Source organism: Antechinus flavipes, chromosome 2, assembly GCF_016432865.1.
Source record: "Antechinus flavipes isolate AdamAnt ecotype Samford, QLD, Australia chromosome 2, AdamAnt_v2, whole genome shotgun sequence".
In the NCBI taxonomy this organism is placed as follows: domain Eukaryota; kingdom Metazoa; phylum Chordata; class Mammalia; order Dasyuromorphia; family Dasyuridae; genus Antechinus; species Antechinus flavipes.
This window is the reverse complement of record NC_067399.1, coordinates 368,476,567-368,501,252: the sequence shown is the minus strand read 5'-3', so window position 1 is coordinate 368,501,252 and position 24,686 is coordinate 368,476,567. Positions and strand designations below refer to the sequence as shown.

The window sequence follows — 24,686 nt, the reverse complement described above, 5'->3', positions numbered from 1 at the left end:
TCTCAGGTACTAATTAATCCTGGGAAAGTCACTTAATCTTGCTTGCCTCAGTTTCCTCATCTGTAAAATGAGCAGGAGAAGGAAAAGGCAAACTGCTGTAGTACCTTTATCAAGAAAATCATACAAATGGTTGTGGAGAGTCAGATGTGACTGAATAAAGACCTGAAAATGACCTGTAGTGAAAATGATCCTTCCTCGCATTTGTGATTCTGGTCCTGACACTTTCACCATGTTGTCCAAGGCCTTTGGAAACCAGGACTTGATCCAAATTCTTCTGACTTTGAGCTCAAGGCTTCTGACTAAATGAAAGGCTCATCTTATGATACTACAACTGTCCAAATTGTATTTGAATAGCATTAGCTTTTGCAAAATCTACAAATAATCATTAAGTCTGGTCACCAGTGATGAAGAACTGACTACCTCCTAATGTCACTCATTCCACATTTGACAACATAGATTGTTGAGGAGATTTTCTTTGCCTTGAACTGAAACTGGCCTCTGAAAATTTCCTATCCCATGCCCACTTTGAGGAAGTACAGGGAGCACAGTTCTCTTGGTCTATTCACTGAAGGTTCAGTTTTTGACATGGACCCAGAAGAAATGGAACTGTGAGTATGTACACTTAATTGTACATTCTCTTTTTGAGGATCCATGAGAAGGGGATGTAAAGGGGTAGGTGAAAAGGAGAACATGAGTCCTACCTGATGTTATAGCCTGGATAGATCATAACCTATCCTGGAGTAGGAATAGAAGTCTACTTTGGTCTGCCTCATGGACCCCTGGGGGATATTAGCCAGCCAGGCTAGGCATAGGGAGGATTCAGGAATGAGATTTAAGAACTTCATTTAGGAAGAGCAAAGGATTTTCAAGTATTGTAGGATTTGAAGGTCAATTACTTCAACCTCTACTTTAATTATGAGAAAACTGAGACCCCAGGAAATTATGGGATATGCCCAAAAATAAATAACTTTACAAAGGCAATATAATAGAGGGCCAACTTCAAAGGTTTTACATACATACATACATACATACACACACACATGCACACATGTATATGTACATATTACATGTGTGTATGTATATATATGTGTGTGTATATATATTTATTACATATATATATTCCCAGCAGAATACAAATTCCATAAAGATAAGAAATATTTTTCATTTTTGTATCTCAAATGCCAAACACCATTCCTGGCACATAGTTTATGTTTAATAAGTGCTTATTCATTCATTAATTGATTAAATCTTATTCCCCTCCCAGACTGGCAGTTATAAGTGCCCACCTTCCATCCTGAGACGTAAACCACCAGAGTGCCCTGTAACAGGTGAAAAGAAAAGGGCTGAGAGGCGGGTGCGCTTCCAAGAGCCTGAGGAGACAGCTGTGCATGGTATGTATGCAGAAGTAGATATGGGCACTGGTGTGAATCTGCAGGAGGCGGTAAATGAAGTATTCCAGATTTTTGGATTTCAAATCCAATGTTCTTTCTATCACCCCCCCCTTTCTTGTCTTCATTTCTTATAGGCAGGGCCATAGAATTCATTTGCATAGTCTTTAGTTGTCATTAGCTCCCATTTTGATAATTTATTTATCATCATTGATAACATTAAGCCTTTTTGAACCCCTAAAGTGAAGAGAAATCTTTCCAAATCCAAACCATCTTCCATATGAGCCACCCTGTACATCTTAAAGTACTTTCAAAAGCTACTCTGTTTTGAGCTCCACAATAACCCTGATAGAAAATTAGGGCAAACTTTGTTATCACCATTTTATGGATGGGGAAACTGAGGGACAACAAGAGGAAATAATCCAGGTTCACACAATTTACCAGTATTAGACTGAGAAATGGAAGACAATTATCACAACCCCTAACCAATGTTCCATCCATTACACTGTTTGTGTCATGTGCTTGTTCTTATTCTGTTATTTTTCAGTAGTGTCTGACTCTTCATGACCCCATTTGGGGAACTACTGGAGCAATTTGCCTTTTTTAATCCAGTTTATTTTTACAGATGAGGAAACTGAGGCAAACAAGATTCACAGAGCTAATAAGTGTCTGAGAACTGATTGCAGGCCTAGTTAGCCTATATTTTTATTTTTATTACCCTGAGCTACTTCTCAAATAAAACCAGAAAGTTCAAATTCTCAAATTGATGGTTATATCTTGTACAAGGGCAAATGAGAGTTATAATAATGACTCTGTGTCATGACTAATAATAATAATAATAATTTTTTTGAATCATTAAGGAAAAATTACTGTAACCCTTTAGCTAAAATATAATGCCTGCCCTCAATAAGCAGAGCACTGCCCTTTCATCATCATTATCAATTAAACCTTAGAAATAACCAAATTCAACCCCCTAATTTTATAGATAATATAATTGAAGCTGAAAGGGGTTAAATGATTTGCCCGACATAGGACAGTTCAGATTTGAACTCAGGTACTCTTGATTTTAGGTCCAGTACTCAATTCACTTCTCTACCTTCCTGTCTCCATGATAAGTGCATGTCATGCATTGGTCTGTAAGGTCCTGAGACCTAGAATTGAAAGAGACCTTAGAGATCACTTGTACTGAGTTTCTTCAGCTTTTTCATGTCACAGACCTCTTTTGCAGTCTGATAAAGCATACCTGTGGACCCCATCTCAGAATCACATTTTAAAATACATAAAATAAAATACATAGGATTACAAGAGAAACTAGATATATTCAAATACAGCTATCAAAAATATTATGTTATAAAAGCAAATTCATAATCTCCAGAGTGGGAATCCTTGATTTAGTCTAATATTTTATAGGAGGTAACAAAAACCCATTGAGATTAAATGGGCTTGGGGCAGCTAGGTGGTGCAGTGGATAGAGCACCAGCCCTGAAGGCAGGAGGACCTGAGTTCAAATTTCATCTCAGATATTTAACACTTCTGAGCCATGTGACCCTGGGCAAGTCATTAACCCTAATTGCTTCAGAAAAAAAAAAAAGAGAGAGAGAGAGATTAAATGGGCTTGCTCATAGTCACACAAATAGTAAGTAACAGAATCTAGGTTTAAACCTTGTTCTCCCTCCAAATCCAGAGATTTATATACTGCACTCATGTGTTTAAGGTTCAGCCCCAAATGATGATACTGATGTAGGCACCCAATGATGAGATTTAAGAAAGCAATTGCCACCAAATGTTAAGGTTCAGTCATGGGAAGAATTCCACAATGGTTGTTGCACCCAATGATGAGATTTAAGAAAGCAATTGCCACCAAATGTTAAGGTTCAGTCATGGGAAGAATTCCACAATGGTTGTTCTCTTTGGGAAAAAGTACATTTAATTAGGAGAAGTTACAAACAAAATGAAGAGATACAATAGACACCAGGAATGGTAACTATGAAATAGAATTGGGAGAGCATAGAGTTAGACAGGAAAGTAGTTTTAACAATTAAAAAGAAAAGTTCCCTAGTGGAATTCATAATTAACCAGGAGAAAGAAAATAACCATGAGATGGGAGATTGCCACTAACTAGCATAATAAATCCTAAAAAGGAATTAGTTCTCTAAAAGAGTTAGTTAGCTATAAAAAGGAGAAAGGCACTATGAGGCATGGGGCAAGGTATGGGGGATGGAGGAGGTGAAAGACATTATGAGACAAAATGCCATGGTATTAATAAGGTTGGAATAACAATTCCTAATATGAAATAAACATGTGACAAAGTCACAATCACCATTCCCTTTGTCAAAAGGTAGTTTTATTTAGGACAAAATAAGAAGTAAGAGATACCAGGAGTGGCAAATATGAAATAGAGTTGGAGAAGTATGTAGTGAGCAAGGAAAAGATAAGTTCCCCTGTTGAACTCACAGTAGAAAGGAATTACTCCTTGAGATTGGAGTAAGTCATTGAATGACAGGTTAGATTCACAGAGGAATTTAGCAGATTAACCAAAGTTAGTTATATTAAGGAAAAAAAGACTCCATTGGTGGGAACTCCCCATGAGGGAAAGAGGAACTTCATAGTGGCTTAGTCCTGAAATGGATTTAACAAAGATCTTCATCATAAGCAGATCTTTTATAGGGAAATATAGCCTGGGAGTTTCTTAGGGAAACCAGGGAAGTAAAGGTGAGAACTCAGAGAGAGGGATCAAGGAGCCAGATAGAATGCACCTGGCAAATCAGGTCCCAGACTTGTTTAAAGCTATGCTAATCAACATCTCATAGGTTGTTTAAAGATGAACAGAGGTTGAAGGATTGACAATGGAGGTTAATAAGGAGTTCCTTCCTCACGAATGCTTTTTACAATAGGATAGTCTGGGAATTAGTTATGCCTGATAATAACTAGTCGGGCTTCTTCCTGACAAAGGAAGAGAGTCAGTCCATATCAGTGGACTAGTCCAAAAGGGAGTCAGCAAAGATGGTGGGGGTCATAGGCAGATTTATAGGGGAAATGTAACTTCAGGGTTTTAACATAACTTGGATTTGTGACTGGACACAACAAGGTGGGATTAGCCACAACAGAACATAAGACCATAATGATGAGGTTCAATGCAGGTCAGGGCGTTGTGGGAACCCCTTCTGGTTGGCGCAGGTCCTTCGTAAATGAATTTACAAACCCGAAAAGTTAGAATGGCAAAAAGAAGTTTACTGGCACTTGGCATTGGGAAGTTAGCCTTTGCTAAAAAGACAAGGTCCCAACAGAGAGATAAAGAGCTAGCAGAGAAGTCCCAATCAGGTAAAGAGGGGTATAGTGCTTGTAGGGGAAATGTGTGAGAGACAAAGAGAGGTTAACTAACGCTGAAAAGAGAATGCTATTTCACTGGGGAGAGAGTCCCTCACAGGTAGCTATGCCAAGGGAGGTCCCTTGGCCTGAAATGATTCCTGTTATTGCCCTCTCTGCAAGGAATTGAGCTGAAGGAAGTTTGTTATGTGGGCAGCTCTTGGTGGGGGCTGGGAGCAGTTTGAGTTGAAATCAGAATGAGTGTCCCTGGACTAATCTCCAACTCAATAGAGGTAGATATCTAAGCTAAGTAGGAGTGGTCCTGTACTCAACTAGTCCCACCCACATAACAGAATGAAACCACTTTATCTTGATTTCCTGGGGTGGGTCTCTCAGGGGAAAGCTTCTTTGAGGGAGTTTCTCAAGTGTTCCCCCAAAGTCAGAGAGAGAGAGAGAGAGTGAAAGAGAGTTTCGGGTCTCCCCTCGTCAATGAGGTTAAACTGATCCCCATCAGTGTTCTTCAATGCTTGCTTCAGGGAGTAATTTTATCAGTAATTCAGGCTTTCTCTGCTAACCCCACCTATTGATCCTAGACCTCATCAGCACCATACCACCTTTCCTAAAGAGAAAGCACCGTAAAGAAAAATAATAAAAATAATGGATTAACTTCAATAGTCACCAAAGAAATAAAGCTTGATCTAATACCAAAAGTAAAGCAAACAAACCTATTTTGGATAATAATCACTTATTATCCAATAATATCCCAATAATCCCAATATCCCAATCCCAAAAATCCCTATCATTGGAAATTAACAATTTTTTTGGCATTTATAAAGAAACATCTCTTATCTGTGATGTGAGTTCTATCATCAATAAAAAAAAAAGAAAAGAAACAAACTGATGGCCAAAGTCAGATATGTGGAAAAAAGCAATGGAAAATTTAAATAAAGAAATGGGATCAATGGGAAATGAAATTTTCTTGCTAGAAGGCAAACTAAAAGCAGCAGAGCAAGAAGTAAAACAAGGTCAAAGGATAACTCAACTGGAAAAAGGTTTGATGACTTTAGAAGCAAAAATGGAATTAGGAGGTAGCTTAGAGAGAGAATTTGTTATTACATCACCTGAAAATGAAAGAAATAAAGTCTAACCACTGTTTTTCATAAAATATTTAAGAAAAGTTCCCAGAAATAACAAGATTTCAAGATGGATAGAATTTACCAGACTTCCTCAGAGAGAAAAGTCAGAGGCAATTCACCCAAACTCATATTGTCCTCAAACTTCAAAAGTGCCCCACTTTGAATTTCACAGGATTATTCACCCATCATGAGAAAACAGAGAAAAAGCTGGAACATGATGTATAAAAAAATAAAGAAAATTAGAATTCATCTGTGAATCTTCTACTGAGCTAAACTAAGGAAAATATTCAAAGATAAACAACATACGCTTGACTCCCCATTACATTTCCAAGTTTCCATAGTAAAAAGATTGACTGGTGCCTTTCATATGCAAATCAACCCAGCAACAAGCCTCCAGGTATTATAATTCCTGGAGAGATTATATTTGAAATGCAAATCACTGGTGACCATGAAGTAAAATTCTGAATCTCTAAATCACTAGAAGGCGACTCTGTGTAATTTTTATATGGGGTTAGCAAAATAACAATGGTTGTTTTATGACCTGAAATTATCTCTTGAGGTAGAAAAACAGAAGAGGATGGGAAAGAATTATCATTCGTGCTCAAAGGGAACAAAAATTCCGAAAGGTTTTTACAGTCTGATATACTCTCATGGGATGGGAGCACAGACTCAGGAAAGGGAACATGTAAATGTTGTACAGAAATAGCAACACTTATGCAGTTAGAGAGGTTTGCAGTTGTGTTGTTGGAGGATGAGGTATCAGAAAGTACATCAGAATGAAGAGAATGTTGGCATTCTACCCTGGAATCATCACATGGGATCATCCAAACAACAAATGATTTTTCACAATTAGCGAATGCCAGCAGCAAGGTCTTTTTGATTGCCGATTAAAGGTCATAAATGGGCTACTGTTATGGCTGAGCGCAGGAGAGCATTGGAAATCAGTTAACCAACAAATTCTATTTATAAGCTGAATAGAACAAATAACGAAAGTAAATGGATGGTCATGAAGAGGAAGTTTTTGATTGTGAAGGTCGCAAATACTAAACAAAAAATAGTTTATCATCTTAAAGATGTAGATCTTAAAATTAAGCAACATTCCTAGCTGGGAAAGGTGAGAAAGAGAAGTCACCAAAAAAAATTAATAAATACCTATTATATAACAGGCACTGTGTTAAGGGGAAAAAACTAGGTAGTTGAACCAAACCAGAAATTGAGTTAGTGCTTTGTGAATATGTTGAGGTATGTTTGGGAGGCTGAAGGGGCAGAGGTATAAATACAAACAACCAACCAAAAAGAAAAAAAGAATGCTTACTGTGTCAAGCATTGTTCAAAGTCCCAGGAATGGGGGTGTGAGGGAAGGCAAAGATGCGGGGGAGCTCTACCTTCAGGAACATACTAAAGAAGATAAATGAACTAATCCAAAAACTGGAGTTGGTATTTGGATCCAAATTTTGTCAGAGATTTTGGTTGTCATAGAAAGTGTGTGCTAAATGGTTCAGTAGATAGAGTACTGAGGATGGAATCAGGAAGATCTGATTTCAAATCCAGCTTTAGATACTTACTAGTTTTGGGCAAGTGAACCTCTAGTTGCCTCAGTTTCCTCATCTGTAAAATGGGGATAATAATAGCACCTACCTCTCAATATTATAAGAAGAATCAAATGAGATAATAATTACAAAGTGCTTAGTATAAGTGTTATAAAAATGTTAGTTATTGTTAAAATACATAGATGATGTGACAAAAAGATATAGGTCCAAATAGATAATAAAATTAATGCACTCTTTTCCTTTTTAATAAACTAGACTATCAGCAAATTAATACACCTAAATGAGCACTTTAAAAAAAAATCTTTAAGGTCAAATGAGAATTAACAAAAATTTAAATAAGAAAGTCAATAATTAATAAATAAAACAAATTTTTAAAGCACTCAAATTAATAAACTGTTACCTATATTGACAAAAAAGAAGACAAAAGAAAAGTCAATTAAAATAAAAAGCAGGAAGTGAGAAATCATAAAAAGTCATAAAGAACTAAAGGAAATTATTAGAGAATATTATGCAGTATTATATGGCAAAACAAATTAAAATGTAAAAGAAATGAATACCTACAAAATATAAAACAGTCAGATACAAAATAAATTATATTAGTAAATAAATATTGGAAAAACAACCAAATGAACTCCCCATTAGGAAAATAAAAAAGAACTCACCAAAAAACAGATGTAACAAACATTCAAAAAACAATCACAAATTTTCAAAATTAAGAAAAGATGGCACTCTACCTAATTCCTTCTATAAGACAAATTGGTTTTAATATGTAAAACAGGAAATAACATTGCAGGAAAGAGATAATATACTGTAGACCATTATAAGTGAATATAGGTACAAAAATATTAAATAAATTACTAGCAAATGTATTACGCCTACAGTTTACTCATTATGATCACATGGGACTTACAGGAAGATTACAAGTTTAATTAAAAAGTTAATTATTACAATCCAAACTTATTATTATTAATCAACATAACCCTGGAAATATTGACAATAGCAATCAGAAAAAAAGAGAAAGCAAAAATATTTCTACTTGCAAATGTTTTGATAGTTTGTTTAGATAGCCAAGAAAATAAACAACTATATTAATCAAAATAACAGGTCAATATAAGCAAAGTAACAGGATATAAGACAAGCCCATGAAAATCAGCAGCATTTCAATATATCACTGATAAACATCAGGAAAAATGTGATAGAAAGACAACAACATTTAAAATTATAATAAAGTGTATTAAACATCATGGGATTAATGTTGAGGTCAGGGAACCAAATGTTGAGGTCTAGCTTTGGGGTACCTAAATGAAATTAGGGTTAAGGTCTAGTGGCAGGTTTGGGGTACAGATTCGGCGCAAGGGGGTCTAGTAGCGGCGGGAGTTCCCAATAAAAACATTTATTGGCCCGGAGAGCTAGATTGATAAAAGAGGTTTATTATTGGGTAAGCAAAGTTAAAGTATAGGCGAAGGTAGAGATAAGGAGGGCACTGGACAGAGGGTCCAGTGGACAGAGGGTCCTCACATGGTAGCCATGTTTGGAATCTCTGCAAAGAGGGGTTCCCAGCGAGGACTTTTTATAATAGGAGACTTAGCTCAAGGGGCTTTCGGGTGTAGCCCCAAAGTTGGCTCATATCTGGGTGGGGCTGGGAACAGGTCAGATCTTCTCTTGGAATTCAAAGGGACCAGGATTTGTGAGTTAAAGGGCAATTTACTAGGAGAGGGTGGGAATCTAGAAAGGAATCTTTCCCGCATCAATTAACACATATATACATATGTCTTATTAATAGAAGTAAAGGAAGAATTATATAATTAAGGAGATAATTAATGTTCCCTAGGTTGATTTAATATAGTATTGGTGATACTTGCAAATTAATATATTCAATTAAATCATGTTATTTCAGTTAAATCAAGATATTTAAAATAATCCCATTCCAGGTATTAATATCATGCCTTTAATTAAAAATTAAGCATAATAATTAAGTATATCAAAGGAATTTAAAGAAAAGGAGGAAGGGAAACTTGAACCCAGAACAATACTAACTAGCATTTATATAGTCTCCTGTGTGCCATACACTGCTAAGTGCTTTACAGTTATCATTTCATTTGATCCTCACAACATCCCTGTAAGATAGCTGCTATTATGATCCCCAATTTGCAATTGAAGAAAATAAATAACTCCTGATCACACAGCTAATGTTATATGTCTGAGGTTAGATTTGAACTCAGGTTTTCTTATCTCCAAGACCCAGTGCTCCATTCATTAAACCACTTCATTGCTGCCTCAATTTTAAGATTTCAGCATAGAAAGAGATATCAAAGGTCACCTTGTCCAAACTCTACTGAACAAAAAAGAAAAGCCTTCTTACCAATTCCTATAATCTAAAAGTAGGAGTGATGCTGTAAAAGTTGCTTTTATCACCCCAAAAGTTCCCACTCCAATTGAAGGCCCCTTCTCCCAGTCAGCAAGTCTCTGTTTCTCCAAATGATGGGAAAGGAAACTTTTTACAAGTAAACTATATCTTAACATTCATACAAGGTCTTCAAATAAAGGTTGGATCACCATTTGTGGTGGGTGGGTATTCTGCCCTCCGAAGCTAAATAAAACTATTCCTATCCCTTTTCTACCCTTTAAATATTGAAAATTGCTTTATCTTAATTTTCTATTATCTAGGCTTAATTTAAATAATGCAGCCAGGTGATACAGTTGATAGTATATTATATATGGGGTCAGGAAGACCTAAGTTTGAATTGTGCCTCATTTTCTATTGTGAGACCCTGGGCAACTCATTTAACAACATTTCTCAGTCTCAGTTTCCTGATCTGTAAAATGTGAATGATAATAGAATCTATTTCATTAGGCTGTTGTGAGGAACACTTAAGTTAATATATATAAATTGCTTTCCAAAGCTTAAAGTGCATATATAAATGCTAGTTGTGAATTACTTAATTAAATATATTGGGAAATGAATTGGTTATCTGGTAAAAAAAAAAAAAAAAAAAAAAGGTATCATACCAACATTTCATACCATAAGTCACAATAAATTCCAAATGGATCAGTGAATTAAATATGAAAAACACAGAGATGAACATATATCACTTTTTTCAAAAGCTACAGAATAAGAAAATGTTATATATTTTCACAACTACAAAAATATTAAATTCTTAATTTATAACTTGGAAGAAATTTTAAGATCTAAAATAAATTAATTTTATTTTAAAAATAAAATTCCTTTGCTCAATGAAAATTAATATATTCAGAATCAGGAAGAAACACAAATGGAGGGAAGTAATTTTGCATCAATCTTTTCTTATAAAAGTCCAACATTCAAAAATTGTAAGGAATCCATAAACATGTTTTAGAACCGTTCTCCAATAGATAAATGGCCATTTTATCCAAAAGAAGCTTTCTCAAAGGTGAAACAGAAATTTACAGCATGAAAAAGTGTCACAATTTCTAATTCTCAGTGAAATGCAAATGTAAACAACTCTGAACTCCCATTGAAATTCATCAGATTGACAAAGATAACAAAAGATACCAAAATCCATGGCTAGCTTTACTAAGGTAAGAGACAGACTCGATTTAGATTTAGATAACACACAAAAAAGTAGAACTAGAAGAATAATATACAGATTGACAACTATGTGAAGTCAACAATGAGAACAACAAATTTATCTTCTGCCCATGGTAAAAAAAAAAAAAAAAAAAGTTCAAAAAGGATTGGGAAAACAGAAAAGAATGAATTAAAGACAAAGCACACATTTTTAATAGGATCAGTGACTAGTAAGCTTCAGGAACATATAAATCCATCCAATTATTTATAATCTCTTACTTGTTTCTGCTTTCATCTCTCTTTTTTGTTTGTTTGCCTCTTCTTAATCCTTTGTTTATATGTTTAAGATGCCTATCAGTGGAAATCAAAATAAAATTTATATTTTAAAGGAAAAAAGTTGATTTTCAGTTCTCCAGCTCTAGTAGGATATGAGCTATGTCAATTACCTGGACAATCTCATTTTCCAACCAAATCCAACACCATGTCCCATCCCCAACTTCCCTATTCTTTTCTAATGTTTTACTCTCTACATCCTTTACTTCCCCCCTCCCCCCACCATATCAAAAAATGCCCAAAATATTCATTTTCCTTTTTTCCATTCTCATTTCTACAACCTCAATTCAGGTCTTCATCAGCTCTTAATTCAGATTTTTATAATAACCTCTCAGCTGCTTTCCCTGTCTCCTATCTCTTTAATTTTTCAAAGCTCTTTCAATTAATTACTGAACAAACATATGTTAGGCATGCAGAATCTTATGCTTGATTTCATTGTGGGAGAGTTATGGATGGATAAGAACCTCCCATTATCAACATGCATTACATCAGAGCCCTGGTGTTGACCCCTTTGCTACTGTTAGTCTATGTGGTTAAATTACAATGATCTTAAATGCATTTCAAAAAGATTATGCTTTCAAAACTCCAATGAGGTAAGCATGGTCCCTTATGCTCTTTGAAGAAAAGATGCTACTGGACACAAGCTGTGTGACTCTGGACAAGGTACTTAAACTCTACCTACCGCATTCTCTTCAACTGTAAAATGAGAATAATAGTAGCATCTAGATAATAAGAATGCTTAACACGATACCTGGCATTTAGTCAGCTCTTAAAAATGCTTGCTTCCCTCCCTGGAAGAGGTGGGCATCGAATTAGAACCAAAAGGAAGGGGAAAGTGCAGGTAACTGAAGTAAGATTTAGTGGGAAGGATCAAGGTATTCATTCATGGTCTCATTCAGAAGGACTTGCTTCCCTTCTCTTTGGATAAGCCCTTTCATTTATAGTGTGAATTAGAAGACAGGACCACTTGGCTGTTAAACTCATCACTTTCTCCCTCAACCTGTTTCTCTTTGCATCTTCCCTGTTTTCCTAGTGGCCCCTCACCTTCCCAGTCACTGAGAGAGCCAGAGAATCACAGAATTACAGAAGTGAAGAATTGGAAAGAATCTAGGCAACCATTCAGTTCAACTTATTTTTTTTAATAACTTTTTATTGATAGAACCCATGCCAGGGTAAATTTTTACATTATCCCTTGCACTCACTTCTGTTCCGATTTTTCCCCTCCCTCCCTCCACCCCTTCCCCTTCTTTTACATGTTAAATAGGGTACAGTACAATATATGTATGCAGAACCGAACAGTTTTCTTGTTGCACAGGGAGAATTGGATTCAGAAGGTATAAATAACCCGGGAAGAAAAACAAAAATGCAAATAGTTTATATTCATTTCCCAGTGTTCTTTCTTTGGGTGTAGCTGCTTCTGTCCATCCTTGATCAATTGAAACTGAATTAGCTCTCTTTATCGAAGAGATCCACTTCCATCAGAATACATCCTCAAACAATATTGTTGTTGAGGTATATAATGATCTCCTGGTTCTGCTCATTTCACTTAGCATCAGTTCAACTTATTAACAATAACATACTTATTAGTCATCTAGCTTCTTCTCCAAGACTCTTCCATCTTGACCCTGTCACTTTCTCCTTGTATGACTTTGGTCAAATCATTTAACTTCTCTGTGGTCATCAGAGTCCTTATCTGTAAAATAAGAAATCTGTAATAGATCATCTTAGGAGTCCTTTATATCTCCATAATCCAGAATCTTTTCTCTTGATTTCAACCTCATTTCTCATGAGCTCATGATGTCCCTTCCCCAATTTCCCAGTAGTAGGCCTCACTAAGCTCCAGGATCCAGAATTATCTCTTCCTCCTATTCCAATTTGATCAAAATGCTACACTCTAATGGGTATAGCTGCCAGCCATCTAAAAGCCATTTATAAACTCACATACTCAGGGATATGATTCTACCTTTGTTTACCATAGTGTAAAATGAGGATAACAAATTTGTGTGAAAATCGAATGAGGAAATATTTGTAAATAATAGCACACTGCCTCGTGTGTGTGTGTGTGTGTGTGTGTGTGTGTAGCACTTAATAAATCCTTAATTTTAATTGTAATTTTTTAAATGACTCAGTGATCATTTAAAAAGTGATTGTCTCTGAACCTGGTGTTCCCATATGGCAAATAGTTCTCTTTTAACCAAATCTCCTAGAAGGAAGTAGAGGAGGGTTGGTATATCTTGCCCTGGAGGCTGATTCTTTCCATGTGTCAGCTAAAGCGAAGAGATTCATCTAGGCAAGCTTGAGCTCTTAAATGTCTTTTTTTTTGTATTTCCTTTCATGAATACAGGTGGTAGAATATCAGTTTGAGGATGACTATATCCAGGCTTGGAAAGGATGTTGTTAGAGAAGTATGGCAGTCCTTAATCCATTAGGTAGAGCTGAGCAGTAGTCCAGGAATTTTCTGAATGGAAAATGAGCATTGAGAAGAGGATGAGCCCAAGCTCTGTCTGGCCAGAAGAGTCAAATGAGTGTAACAATGCCTATTGTTGCAATGCTTGCAAACAGTTCCTTGAGACTTAAGTATTAATGTGCTTGGGAAATAGAACAGTACTTATAAGGTCAAACTTATCTTATTTTAAGTCTGTCCATGAGTGTTTCAGGTTTAGCATTTCTTTTATGTGTAGGAAATAAATATTTCTTCCTTATTTTATTTACATGGTATATTGTATATAATTGCATGTACCATGTGAATGAAATCCAAGACATGAGCCAAAATGTAAGCCCTAAGCAATCTTTTCTTGAAGCAGGTCTGTAACTAGGGAAAGAGTAAAAAAAGGAAGGTCAACTCTTCTCATTTAAAGGCTAGATTTCCCCTTAGGGGAATTGAACCTAAACTGAATCTGAATAAATGGATTCAGGTAGAAGGGCAAGTGCCCAAGCTCTCTGGGGCCAGGGGTTATTACTAACATTAGATGAAGAGGAAGGAAATTAGACTCTGAGAGACTAAATGACTTGTCCATGATCAAACCCAGGTCTTCTCCCTGCAAGTACAACCCTCTTGCCACTGGAATAATAATACAGCTAATGTTTATGTTGATTCAAGCTGTTCTAAGAATAGTTATTATCTCATTTGATCTCATAACAACCCATATAATAATGTGTAATATATATGGATAATATATAATAACTCATCTGTAATCTATTTATTTAATATAATATTTGTGATATAATATATGTCAATATATAATGACCCACATAATATGTATTATATATGTGTATAATTTATAAGAACTCATAATATATAACAATATATGTATTATAAGTATATAATGTAATATCATATAACAATATTTTACAAGGATTAAGTGACTTGCCTAGGATCACACAGCTGAGGCCACATTTGAACTCAGGTCTTCCTTACACCCTGCCCAGAGATTTATCTACTGTACCACTTAGCTTCTTCTATGTAATATTTATTGCATGTTGAATGCATTAAAGTTGCAAAAATCTCTCTTATATGTACAGGACTTCATAATTTGCAAACAGCTTTACATATCCCTAGCCTTGAGTACACTCTTATGTATAAAGAAGAAGGTGCTTAATAAATACTTATTATATTGCATTATTGATGTTGTCATTATAATTTTCTCTAGTATGATGACTTCTGGTCTTGGAGTCCATTGAGATATGAATCCCAACCAGCTCTGATACTTGTCAACTGTGTGAGCTTAGGATAATCACATCATAGCTATGACCATTAGTTTTCTTATCTATAAAAGAGAACTAACATTTATAACACTTACCTCACAAAGTCATTGTGAGCAATGTGTACTTTTTCTGGGGATGGTAAATACCACAATACTCTAAAAAGAATAGTTATTATTAGGATCATAAGATCTAGAAATAAAGAGACTTAAGATATTATCTAACCCAACCCCCTCATCTTTCAACTAGAAAGGGGCGATCCAGCAACAAGATGATCATTTCTGATGGACTTGGCTCTTTTTAACCACGAGGTGATTCAGACTAATTCCAATGGACTTGTGATAGAGCCTTTTGCACCCAGAAAGAGGATTGTGGGGACTGAATATGGACCACATCATAGTATTTCCATCTTTTTTTGTTGTAGTTTGTTTGCTTTTTTCTTCTTTTTTTTTTCCTTTTTGATATGATTTTTCTTGTGCAGCATGATAAATGTGGAAATATATTTAGAGGAATTGTACATATTTAACCTATATTGAATTGCTTGCTGCCTAGTCAAGGGAGAAAGAAAAATTTGAAACAAGGAACAAAACCTTACAAGGTTTTGCAAGGATGAATGTTGAAAACTATTTTTGCATATATTTTGAAAATAAAAAAATTACAAAAACATTTTTTAAAATTAAATTTAAAAAATTTAAAAAATAAAAGCAGTGATTAAAGAAGGAATCTTCCCTAAAGTCATGTAGAAAATCACAGAGTTGTAATTATAACCCATTTTCTCTCCAAATCAAGTGTTTTGCCTTAATATGCTACTGCCTCATTTCCCTTTCTCCAGTTGTAGGATATGTGTTAACATTCTTGCTTTTTGTTTGAATTTCTAGATATCTCCTGTGTGGACACCATTGTAGGTAAGTGATGGGTACCTACCCAATGCTATTCCCTGCCTGACTGGCTTTGTTCTGGGGCCAGCTCTGAAAAGAAACTTGATGCTTCCCAGAAACAATGAATCCAAACTAGGTCTGGAAAAGAAACTCAAAGGAAATCTACTTTCTTCCTTCATCCTATACTGCTCAGCAGAACAAGAGCCAGGGAAAGGGCTTTCTTTACCTCCCTACTCTACCAGATTATCCTGTATGAAGTACTGTGGGAGATGAGAGAGAGTGGAAAGAATTTTACAGTTCCTAGCAAGAAGGAACTTTAGGGACCATCTCATTCAATCCTCTTGCTTTCTAGATGACATCAAGAGTAGAAAAGTAAAAATTACACAAGAAGCAGCAGGAACAGTATTTATTTTTTTTCCTCATCAAGACAGAGGCTTTGGAATTCTAAACCTAATCCTGAAGAAGCAGAATAATGAAAAGTGATAATGAAACATACCCAGGAGAGGGAAACTGCAGGGCCAACTTTGGGGTCACACAGCTAACGTTCGAGGCAGAATTCGACTCGTCTTCTTTACAATGTGTTTAAAAAAAAACACAGCCTTCTTTTTAATCTTACAGATTATAAATGAAGAAAATGAAGAAACACATAACTTACACTAGCCCATAATGATAAATACAATTTCTCTTCCTGCTGAATCTCACCTTTCACCAAAGCCTCTGCAGTGTTCTACCCTCATTCCTACTCAGAGTACCATCTTGTTCAGTGTAAAGGAGAAAGGGAGTCCCTAATCAATGCCAGCCTCTTGGAGAGAGAAGATCAAAGATGTGGGCCCCACAGCTTGAAGAGTGGCAAGGAACTATATAATTGTTGACAGCAGAGAGTAAGAGACTGATTCTGTACGTTTTTGGGACACTATAGTGTCTAGAAACCTCAAGTTCGTTTCTTTTGTGGTGGAGTTCAAGTCTTACCTACAATAATCCTTTGGACAAGACAATTTGTAGCTCAGGAGAATTATCAAGAATCAGTCCATTAGAATCTCTGAGAGCTCAGAGATAGAAAAAGAATAAGTATTCACATAGCACATACTAATTATCAGGCACTGTGCTAAGCACTTTACAATATCATCTCATTTTCTCTTTGCAACAATCTTGCAAAGACTACAGTCTTTTTTATACTTTTTATACTTTTATACTTTATAGAAAATGCAGAAACATATAACTCCCAGTAGCCCATATGGTCAATAAAATTTCTCCTTTCATTCTGATGAATCCCACCTTCCACCAAGGCCTCTGCAGTCCCCTACCCCCTTTCCCACTCATAGTACTACATTATGGTTTGACCTCCACAAGGTAAGAAAATTAATTAATTACCTACCATATGCCAGTCATTATGCACTAGAAATAACTTGAGATTGCTAGGGAAATAGCCCCAGAGCATTCTGTTGAATTTTACTTTTGCCACAGAGACCTATGAAAACATCCAATCTATAGACTTGGACTCCATCAGAAGAGAAATTAACTTGAGGTTTGTAGAGACTTATAATGTCCAAAAAACTTATAGAACCAGGGTCACTTACTTTATACTGTCACTGATAATATACTTCCTTGCCACTCTTCAAGCTGTGGAGTCCATATGTTTGAGCTTCTCTCTCCAATAGGCTTATATTGACAAAGGACTTCCCTTATCCTTTAACTGTACCTAGGAACTTCACCTACTTGACCTTGCAGTTTCTCTTTCCTGGGTATGTTTAATTACCATTCAGGTTTATTCCTGCCTCTTCAGGATTAGGTTCCAAATTCTATAAATTTTCTCCCCCATCTACATATGTTGAATTCTCTTCCTTCCTTTAAGAGCTTTTCTAACATGCTTACCAATCCTATTCCACTCCAAATACATATTTAGGGACCTAGATTTCTCATTCTCCTTGGGTTTTGAAGCAAATAACCAAGAGCAATTTTCCTAATTCCAATTCAAACTTTGAAATCAGCAAAGCTGCTCCCAATTCCCTCAGAGTCTGTTATACACTCTCCTACAAATGCCCAGAGAATCCAGGGAATAGGCTTGTGCTTAGAGTAGACATATAACAAAGTGGTAACTAGTGGCTTCTAGTTCCTAGAGTCCTTTTTTTCTTTCAGAAAGGGTATTCATGAAGTTCTTTTTTAGTACTGTATATAGCTTTTCTGCTGGGCTCCTTGTTAAAGTTTTAATGCTTCATTTCCTTGGTGAGTCTTGTCTATCTTCAGCTGCCAATATAGACTCAGTAGCTACTGGCTGCTGTTCCAGAAATACTGTCAGGATGAAAGGTGAAAGGCAGCCCCGGTGTAGTGAATAGAGATTTAGCTTTGGAGTCAGGGAGATTTGATTCTAAGTTCTACCTAAAACACATGCCAGCTATATGCCCAAAAGTAAGGAACTTAGTTGGATTGAAGAAGCCAAATACAAAGACTTTTCTTCCCTTCAACAGTTGCTTCTCTGAAGCTTGGATGGAGACTTTTTATTTGTGTAGGCAGACAGAGTTTTGTGTCCCCATTTCTGAATTGGCTTCCGATTTTATAAAAAGCCTCCGGAGTATGACTACATCTTCTCATCCAATACCGGTATCCCTCTTGTTACAATTCACTCTCTTTTATCTGATGGCTTTCAAGGTCTTCTAAATTGATCAAGGACTTCTCACATTTTGATGTATTGACTTAATAGAGATGTCTACGCCTTGTTCATGCTTGTGATTTGTTGATTGATTGCTCTCACCTGACAAAATTATCAGGGCATAGAATTTTGTTAGTTACTTTAAGGGGATGATGTGATAGATTAACTCAGTCGACCCCACCTTTCTACATTTGTCCTCATTTCATGGTTATTGCTGTTCATGTCCTATCTCCTCTAATTAAACTATAAGTTTCCTTTAGGGTGAGTCAGGGTCGTAGACCACAGCATGCTTCAGAGACCACTGAATCTAACCAATGCTAGACTATTATGCATTCTGACAAGTGGACAGAAGCCTATACTTGGAGACTTCTAATGAAATCAGTGACTTTTGATCTTTGACTCTATATCAAGGCTTTATTTTAGTTTTTTCCCTATTTTTTATTTTCAAAATACATCAAGGTTTTATTTAAAAGAAAAAAAAACTTATAAGCATATGCAGGATTTAGGGTAAGGAGAAAGGCAGGACTATACCTCAAGTCTAGAGAAAAGCTTGGTCTAAGTTTCCAGGTTCTCAAGCATAGTAAGGGGATGCCCATTAATGAACCAACACTAATCCTGTTCCGTTGCTATTTCCTCCTACTGTACCTACAGCCCCCGACAGATGGTCATCTGGATGCTCCCTGTTCCTGTGCCTCTGCCTTTGTATCCTGCTTGGCCTAGCCCTGAGCTTCTATTGTGGTCAGGCCAAGTTGGGCTCAAAAGCCCTGGAGGAATTCCGAGCCTGGCTCCTCCTTTTCCTCCTCCGGGTAAGACACATGGCTATGACCTTCTGGAAGTGGTTTGGGAGACAATAACAGGAGCCTCCACTGCACCCCACCATTTGTTCAAATGCAGTTCTGCCTTTCTCATTTTGAGAAACTTCTTCGGTTGCAATTTAAGAAAGTGATTTCTCCAGCCCACAACCAACAAGGCAATGAATGGTGTCTGAGCCTGGAATATGGAGTGTTCTGACATGAAGTCTCTGGAAGCTGAAGGTCTTCTGAACAGCATACTCAAGTTCAAGGAGAAACAAACAGTGCATCTGCTGAGAAAACTCCATGCACCAAGACCCCCATTCTAATGGGTTTTCCTGTGCCAGAGTTTTCCAGTTATGAGAACTTCCCACTATCATTACTAAAATATACATGCATGCATACACACAGAGAAGTTCAGAGCTGGAAGCATCAAATTCAACTTGTGGTTATATGAGGAATCTTTCTACAACAGGTCTCATAAGTAGTTATCTAGCCTCTACCTGAACACTTCTAATAATGAAGATCTCATTACTTTCTGAGGCAAATCACCCTAATTTTGGTCAATTCTAATCATTATAATTCTAATCTAATCATTGTATTCCACTAAAATCTGCCTCTCCATCACCTTTCACCCACTGCTTCTGGTTCTGGCATCTGGACCAAATAGATTATCTCTTCCATGATACTTCTTTGGGTCATTGGATATAGTGACCTGAGTATCTGCTAAAAGTACATTTTCTGGAGCAGCTAGGTGGTGCAGTGGATAGAGCACCAGCCCTGAAGTCAGGAGGACCTGAGTTCAAATTTGACCACAGACACTTCGCTGTGTGTCCCTGGGCAAGTCACTTTTGCTCAGCAAAAAAAAAAAAAAAAAAAAAAAAAAAAAAAAAAAAAAAATAGAGAAAGTAGACTTTCCCTTCTGTAGACTACATATCTACAGGTCTGTCAACATATCCTCATATTGGGTGGTCTTCATGCCTCATCATTTGGGTCATTCTCCTCTCTACATACTCCAGCTTTTCAGTGTCTTTCCTAGTAAGTGGCACACAAAAAATAATACCAGTTATGTGCTAACCATGGCAGAGGTCAACCAGACCATTGACTCCTTAATTCTGGACACTTTTAATGAGTCCATTCTGGACTCTTTTAATGAAACTTATATTTGCATTTGCTATTTTGGTTACTATGTCATCCTGCTAACTTTTATTGACTTGTCAGTGCATTAAGTATCCCAAGCATCTCTTTTTAATAAACATGTATAGTTTTGCCCATTTACACATATACACATTGCGTGCACACACCACACACACATGCTCCTCTAAAATTCTTGAAAGCCCAGACACTGCCAGGCTAAACTGCTGTCCTACTAATCACCAATTGTACTCATATTACTATAACTTTTATTAGAGAACATTGGATTGTGGGCAAATCATTTTCTCAATCATTAAAGAAAGTTTCACTTGTTTATCCACAAATAGATTCTGTTCTGTTTTCCAAATATCACCTCTCTCTAGTTCAACTCAATGCATTAAACATGAAATGATCACTATAGGCAAGGTGAAAGACAGCCAAGATATGGCAGATAGAGAGATGACCTTGAAATCAGGAAGACCTAGTTTTAACACATATTTGCGATGTAACCATAGGCTAGTAACATAATCTCCCCATGCTCTAAAACTTCTCAAGACTATTAGTTACAATGTGTTGCTGCTGGTATTGGTGAAAGAACTTTCCATAATAAAATTTCACTTATGGAATCCCATATGGAAAAATTAAGTGTATGGTGCTGTGCTAAGTACTAGTAGAACTAGTACTAGCTCCTGCCCTGAAGAAGATTACATTCTAATGGAGGGGGGAAAGACAGAAGCAGGTACAAATTGTAAGTTAATAAATATGACACAAGAAAGAGTTATAGCAACAAGGATAAGACAAAGACAGAGTGCTCTAAGAAAATTTGAAGATGGGAGAATTTTCAGTTAAGGGAATAAGAACCTGAACTGGGCTTCAAAAAAAAAAAAGATGAATATCTCAACAGAAAATGATAAGGAAGGTTTGAATTTGGGGCCATACCAAAGTGGAAGCCAACCAGACATTGTCTACTAACATTTCATAGAAACAGATATATTCCATTTTGTCTGAAATATATGATGCATAGAGGTGAGGGAGGTAAATTGTCAAGAAATAAAGCAAGCCTCAAATGCCAATCTAAGAGCTATTTGTTTTATCTCACAGTAAATGAAGACCTACCAAAGACTTTGACAAAGGAGTAAGATAGTCTATACTATACTTTAGGGAAATTATTTTAGCAGTTATTCAAAAGATATGTCCTTCTCTGTGAAAATGTGAGATCTAAAAAGGAGTTTCTATGGTTTTGCCTTTCTTTATATCCCCAGTGCTTAGCACAAAGGCTGGCCCATAGTAAGCACTTAATAAATGATTGTTAACAGATATGACTTAGTTCTTGAAGATAATGTCAGCTGTGAAAGCTCTCATAGTTTGTACCAAGCTGGGAAGTCTTCCAATGTAGTCAAGGCAACAGGCACTCCGGCTGGTGACCTACCTAACTAAGTGGAAAGACACAGCAGATTGGCCACAAGATAATGAATTCTTGGACCATGGAAACCCATGAAAAATATTTTAAAATGAAATAGTCCTTCTACATTCTACAGAATGGGAGAAAATGAGGGAGAGAATACTGAGAATCACACTTTTTACATAATCCACAAATATTAATTTAATTGTTATTTCTTTAAATATCAGATTTCTGTCCACTAACAAAAAGGATGTTATACTACCAAAGGAGTATATTTACCAAATTACCAATTATTACCAAATTACCAAATTACCAAACATTTACCAAAGGAAATGAAACATATCAAATGCTATATTCACTGAGAATGAAGTCAACTTTCTCTCTCTCTCTCTCTCTCTCTCTCTCTCTCTCTCTCTCTCTCTCTCTCTCTCTCTCTCTCTCTCTCTCTCTCACACACACACACACACACACACACACACACACCCTACATGTAAATGTAAATGTCAGTCATTGGTCATTTATTAGATATCTACTAAGTGCCAAGCACTGTGCTAAGTACAGGAATTCAAAGATGAAAGTGAGAAAATTGTGAGCATATAGGCAGGTAGATGTAAATGTATACAAAATAGAAGATAATTTGTGGGGAAAGATGACACTTCCTGAAGTATTTTCTATTATCTCCCTGTTCTTGTTCTCAATCAAGTTCTTGTTCTCAAGAAGCTCACAATCTAAATGGAAATGACATGCAAGCAATTACATACAAACAAACTATACACAGAATAAATAGGAACTCATAAATGGAGGGAGAGTACTAGAATTAAGAGGGTTGGAAAGGCTTCCTGTAGGTGTGAGTTTGGGCTGGGAATCCAGGCAAACCAGAAGGCAGAGATGAGAAGGGAGAGCATCTGGGACAGCCAGAGAATAGAATCAACAATCATTTTTCAGGTTTTAAAAATTCAAGAGACATAATTTCTAGCCAATTAGCCATCTTATTAATAATGTTAACATTTTAATTAAAGAGATCAGTGACACTCTCAAATGCCAAAGACCCTCATGGTAGGGGCTGAAGAATTATATGGTCTTAGAAAAGTGGGTGTTTTTTAAAGGGTGGCAGTCAATTCTGATTGGTTAACAAGAAATGGAGAAGAATGAATATTGTAATGAGGTGCTGGACTTAGCCTAATGAGCTTTGGTTATATCATTTACCTCTAAGTTGCTCAACCTTGAATCATCTATTTAAAGAATTTATCCCCCAAAACCTGAATAGGAGGTTAGGTGGGGTGTAACCAAGATTGAAAAGAGTTAAATTAATGTTCTTCAAATGACTGAATTTTAAAATTAAGACTACATTAAAAAGAGGAAATTCTGGATCTTCCCAAATAATTGGTCATAATAATAATTTCTCTCACATGGGACTGAGAGCACCCACAGTGTGAACCTGATATTCAGTTCACATGGACATATGAATGTTAAGCTTCAATACTACAGTGACATATAATCAATAGGCATTCAAGAAGTAAATCATAATATTCAGAATCATCCATTTTTATTATCCAAGATTCTTCTACGAAAATCAGCATGAAAGGGGAAAAATAAACTGTGAATGATAAGAAAATTAAGAGATATAGGACTTCATCTTAAATCTAGTGTCCCAGAAAAGGTAAGTATACTTTTCAAAGACAAAAAAGAATCTTCAAGGATTTAAATATTTTCTGAAGTCTGAGTTACTACATCAAGAATAGTACTAAAATCAATGTATTAAAGAAAAAAATAATAATGTTGTTTTGAATAACCACTTAATTACAGAAAGAAACTTCAGGGCATGGTGGTAAAAGAAAGGCTAGAGGAACAAAGTAAGTGTAGTGGTAGAGACACAAGAAAGAACAATCCCTGAGGAATGTACACATCTCAAATAAGGAGAGGGTGGAAAAGAAGTATTGCAAAACAGTGTTAATGATTAGGATTATATAATAAAAAAATTTCCATGAATGAGAAATAAACAAACATAGAGATTGAACAGATAGGTCTTAATATTGGAGTAAGATTAAGAAACAAGTGAAATTGGGAATATTATATTATCTTTAGAAAAATAATTTAACATAGTATGGTAAGATAATGAAGTGGTATACCTATTACTGTTGTGAAGACACTGCTCAGTAAATAGAAGATCAATACAGTTATATAAAAGATAAATTTGCTTATTTAAAAACAAAGATCTTTTGTATATCAAAAAAATATTCCCAGAAAAAAAGGAGGAAAAATACAAATTTTAAAAATTATTTTCTTATATGTTTCTGATCAAATCTAACATTCAAAATTCATTTAAAAAATAGCATACATGGGCCAGCTAGTTGGGTAGTGGATAGAGCACCAGCTCTGAAGTCAAGAGGATCTCAGTTCAAATGTGACCTCAGACACTTAACACTTCCTGACTATGTGACACTGGGCAAGTCATTTAACCCCAATTGACTCAGCAAAAATAAATAGATAAATAGATAGGTAGGTAGATAGATAGATAGATAGATAGATAGATAGATAGATAGATAAAACAATAAAAATGGCACATGTTTATAAATCACATTCCTCAATATACAACCAGGACATGAAAGAAAAAACAAAACAAAACAAATATCAATAATCACCTAAATAATTGCTCAAGAAGTGTGATTGAATTTTCAAGTGATTATTGATCAAAGAAACAGAAAAAAGCAATTTTGAGATATCATATACTCAAAATGTTTTGGGATCTTGAATCTGTCATTCATTCCATTAGCTACCTCAGTCAATCAATCAGTCATTAAGTATTTATTAAACACCTAGTGTGTGCCAAACACTATGCTAAACTCTAGGAGTACAAATAAAACTCTAGGAA

At 35.8% G+C, this 24,686-nt stretch overlaps 1 protein-coding gene across 2 annotated transcripts in view; it reads left to right on the top strand.

Moving 5' to 3' along the window:
- Positions 1 to 20,756, top strand: part of C2H14orf180 (chromosome 2 C14orf180 homolog) — a 44,636-nt gene extending 23,880 nt beyond the window's left edge. For both annotated transcript variants that reach the window (XM_051978272.1, XM_051978273.1), the window contains 3 exons: positions 1,265 to 1,391; positions 15,841 to 15,867; positions 19,139 to 20,756. In XM_051978272.1, coding sequence (XP_051834232.1) covers positions 1,265 to 1,391; positions 15,841 to 15,867; positions 19,139 to 19,341 — 357 coding nt within the window. In that variant the 3' untranslated portion in view covers positions 19,342 to 20,756. The remainder of the gene's footprint in view (positions 1 to 1,264; positions 1,392 to 15,840; positions 15,868 to 19,138) is intronic.
- The last annotated feature ends 3,930 nt before the right edge of the window (positions 20,757 to 24,686 follow it).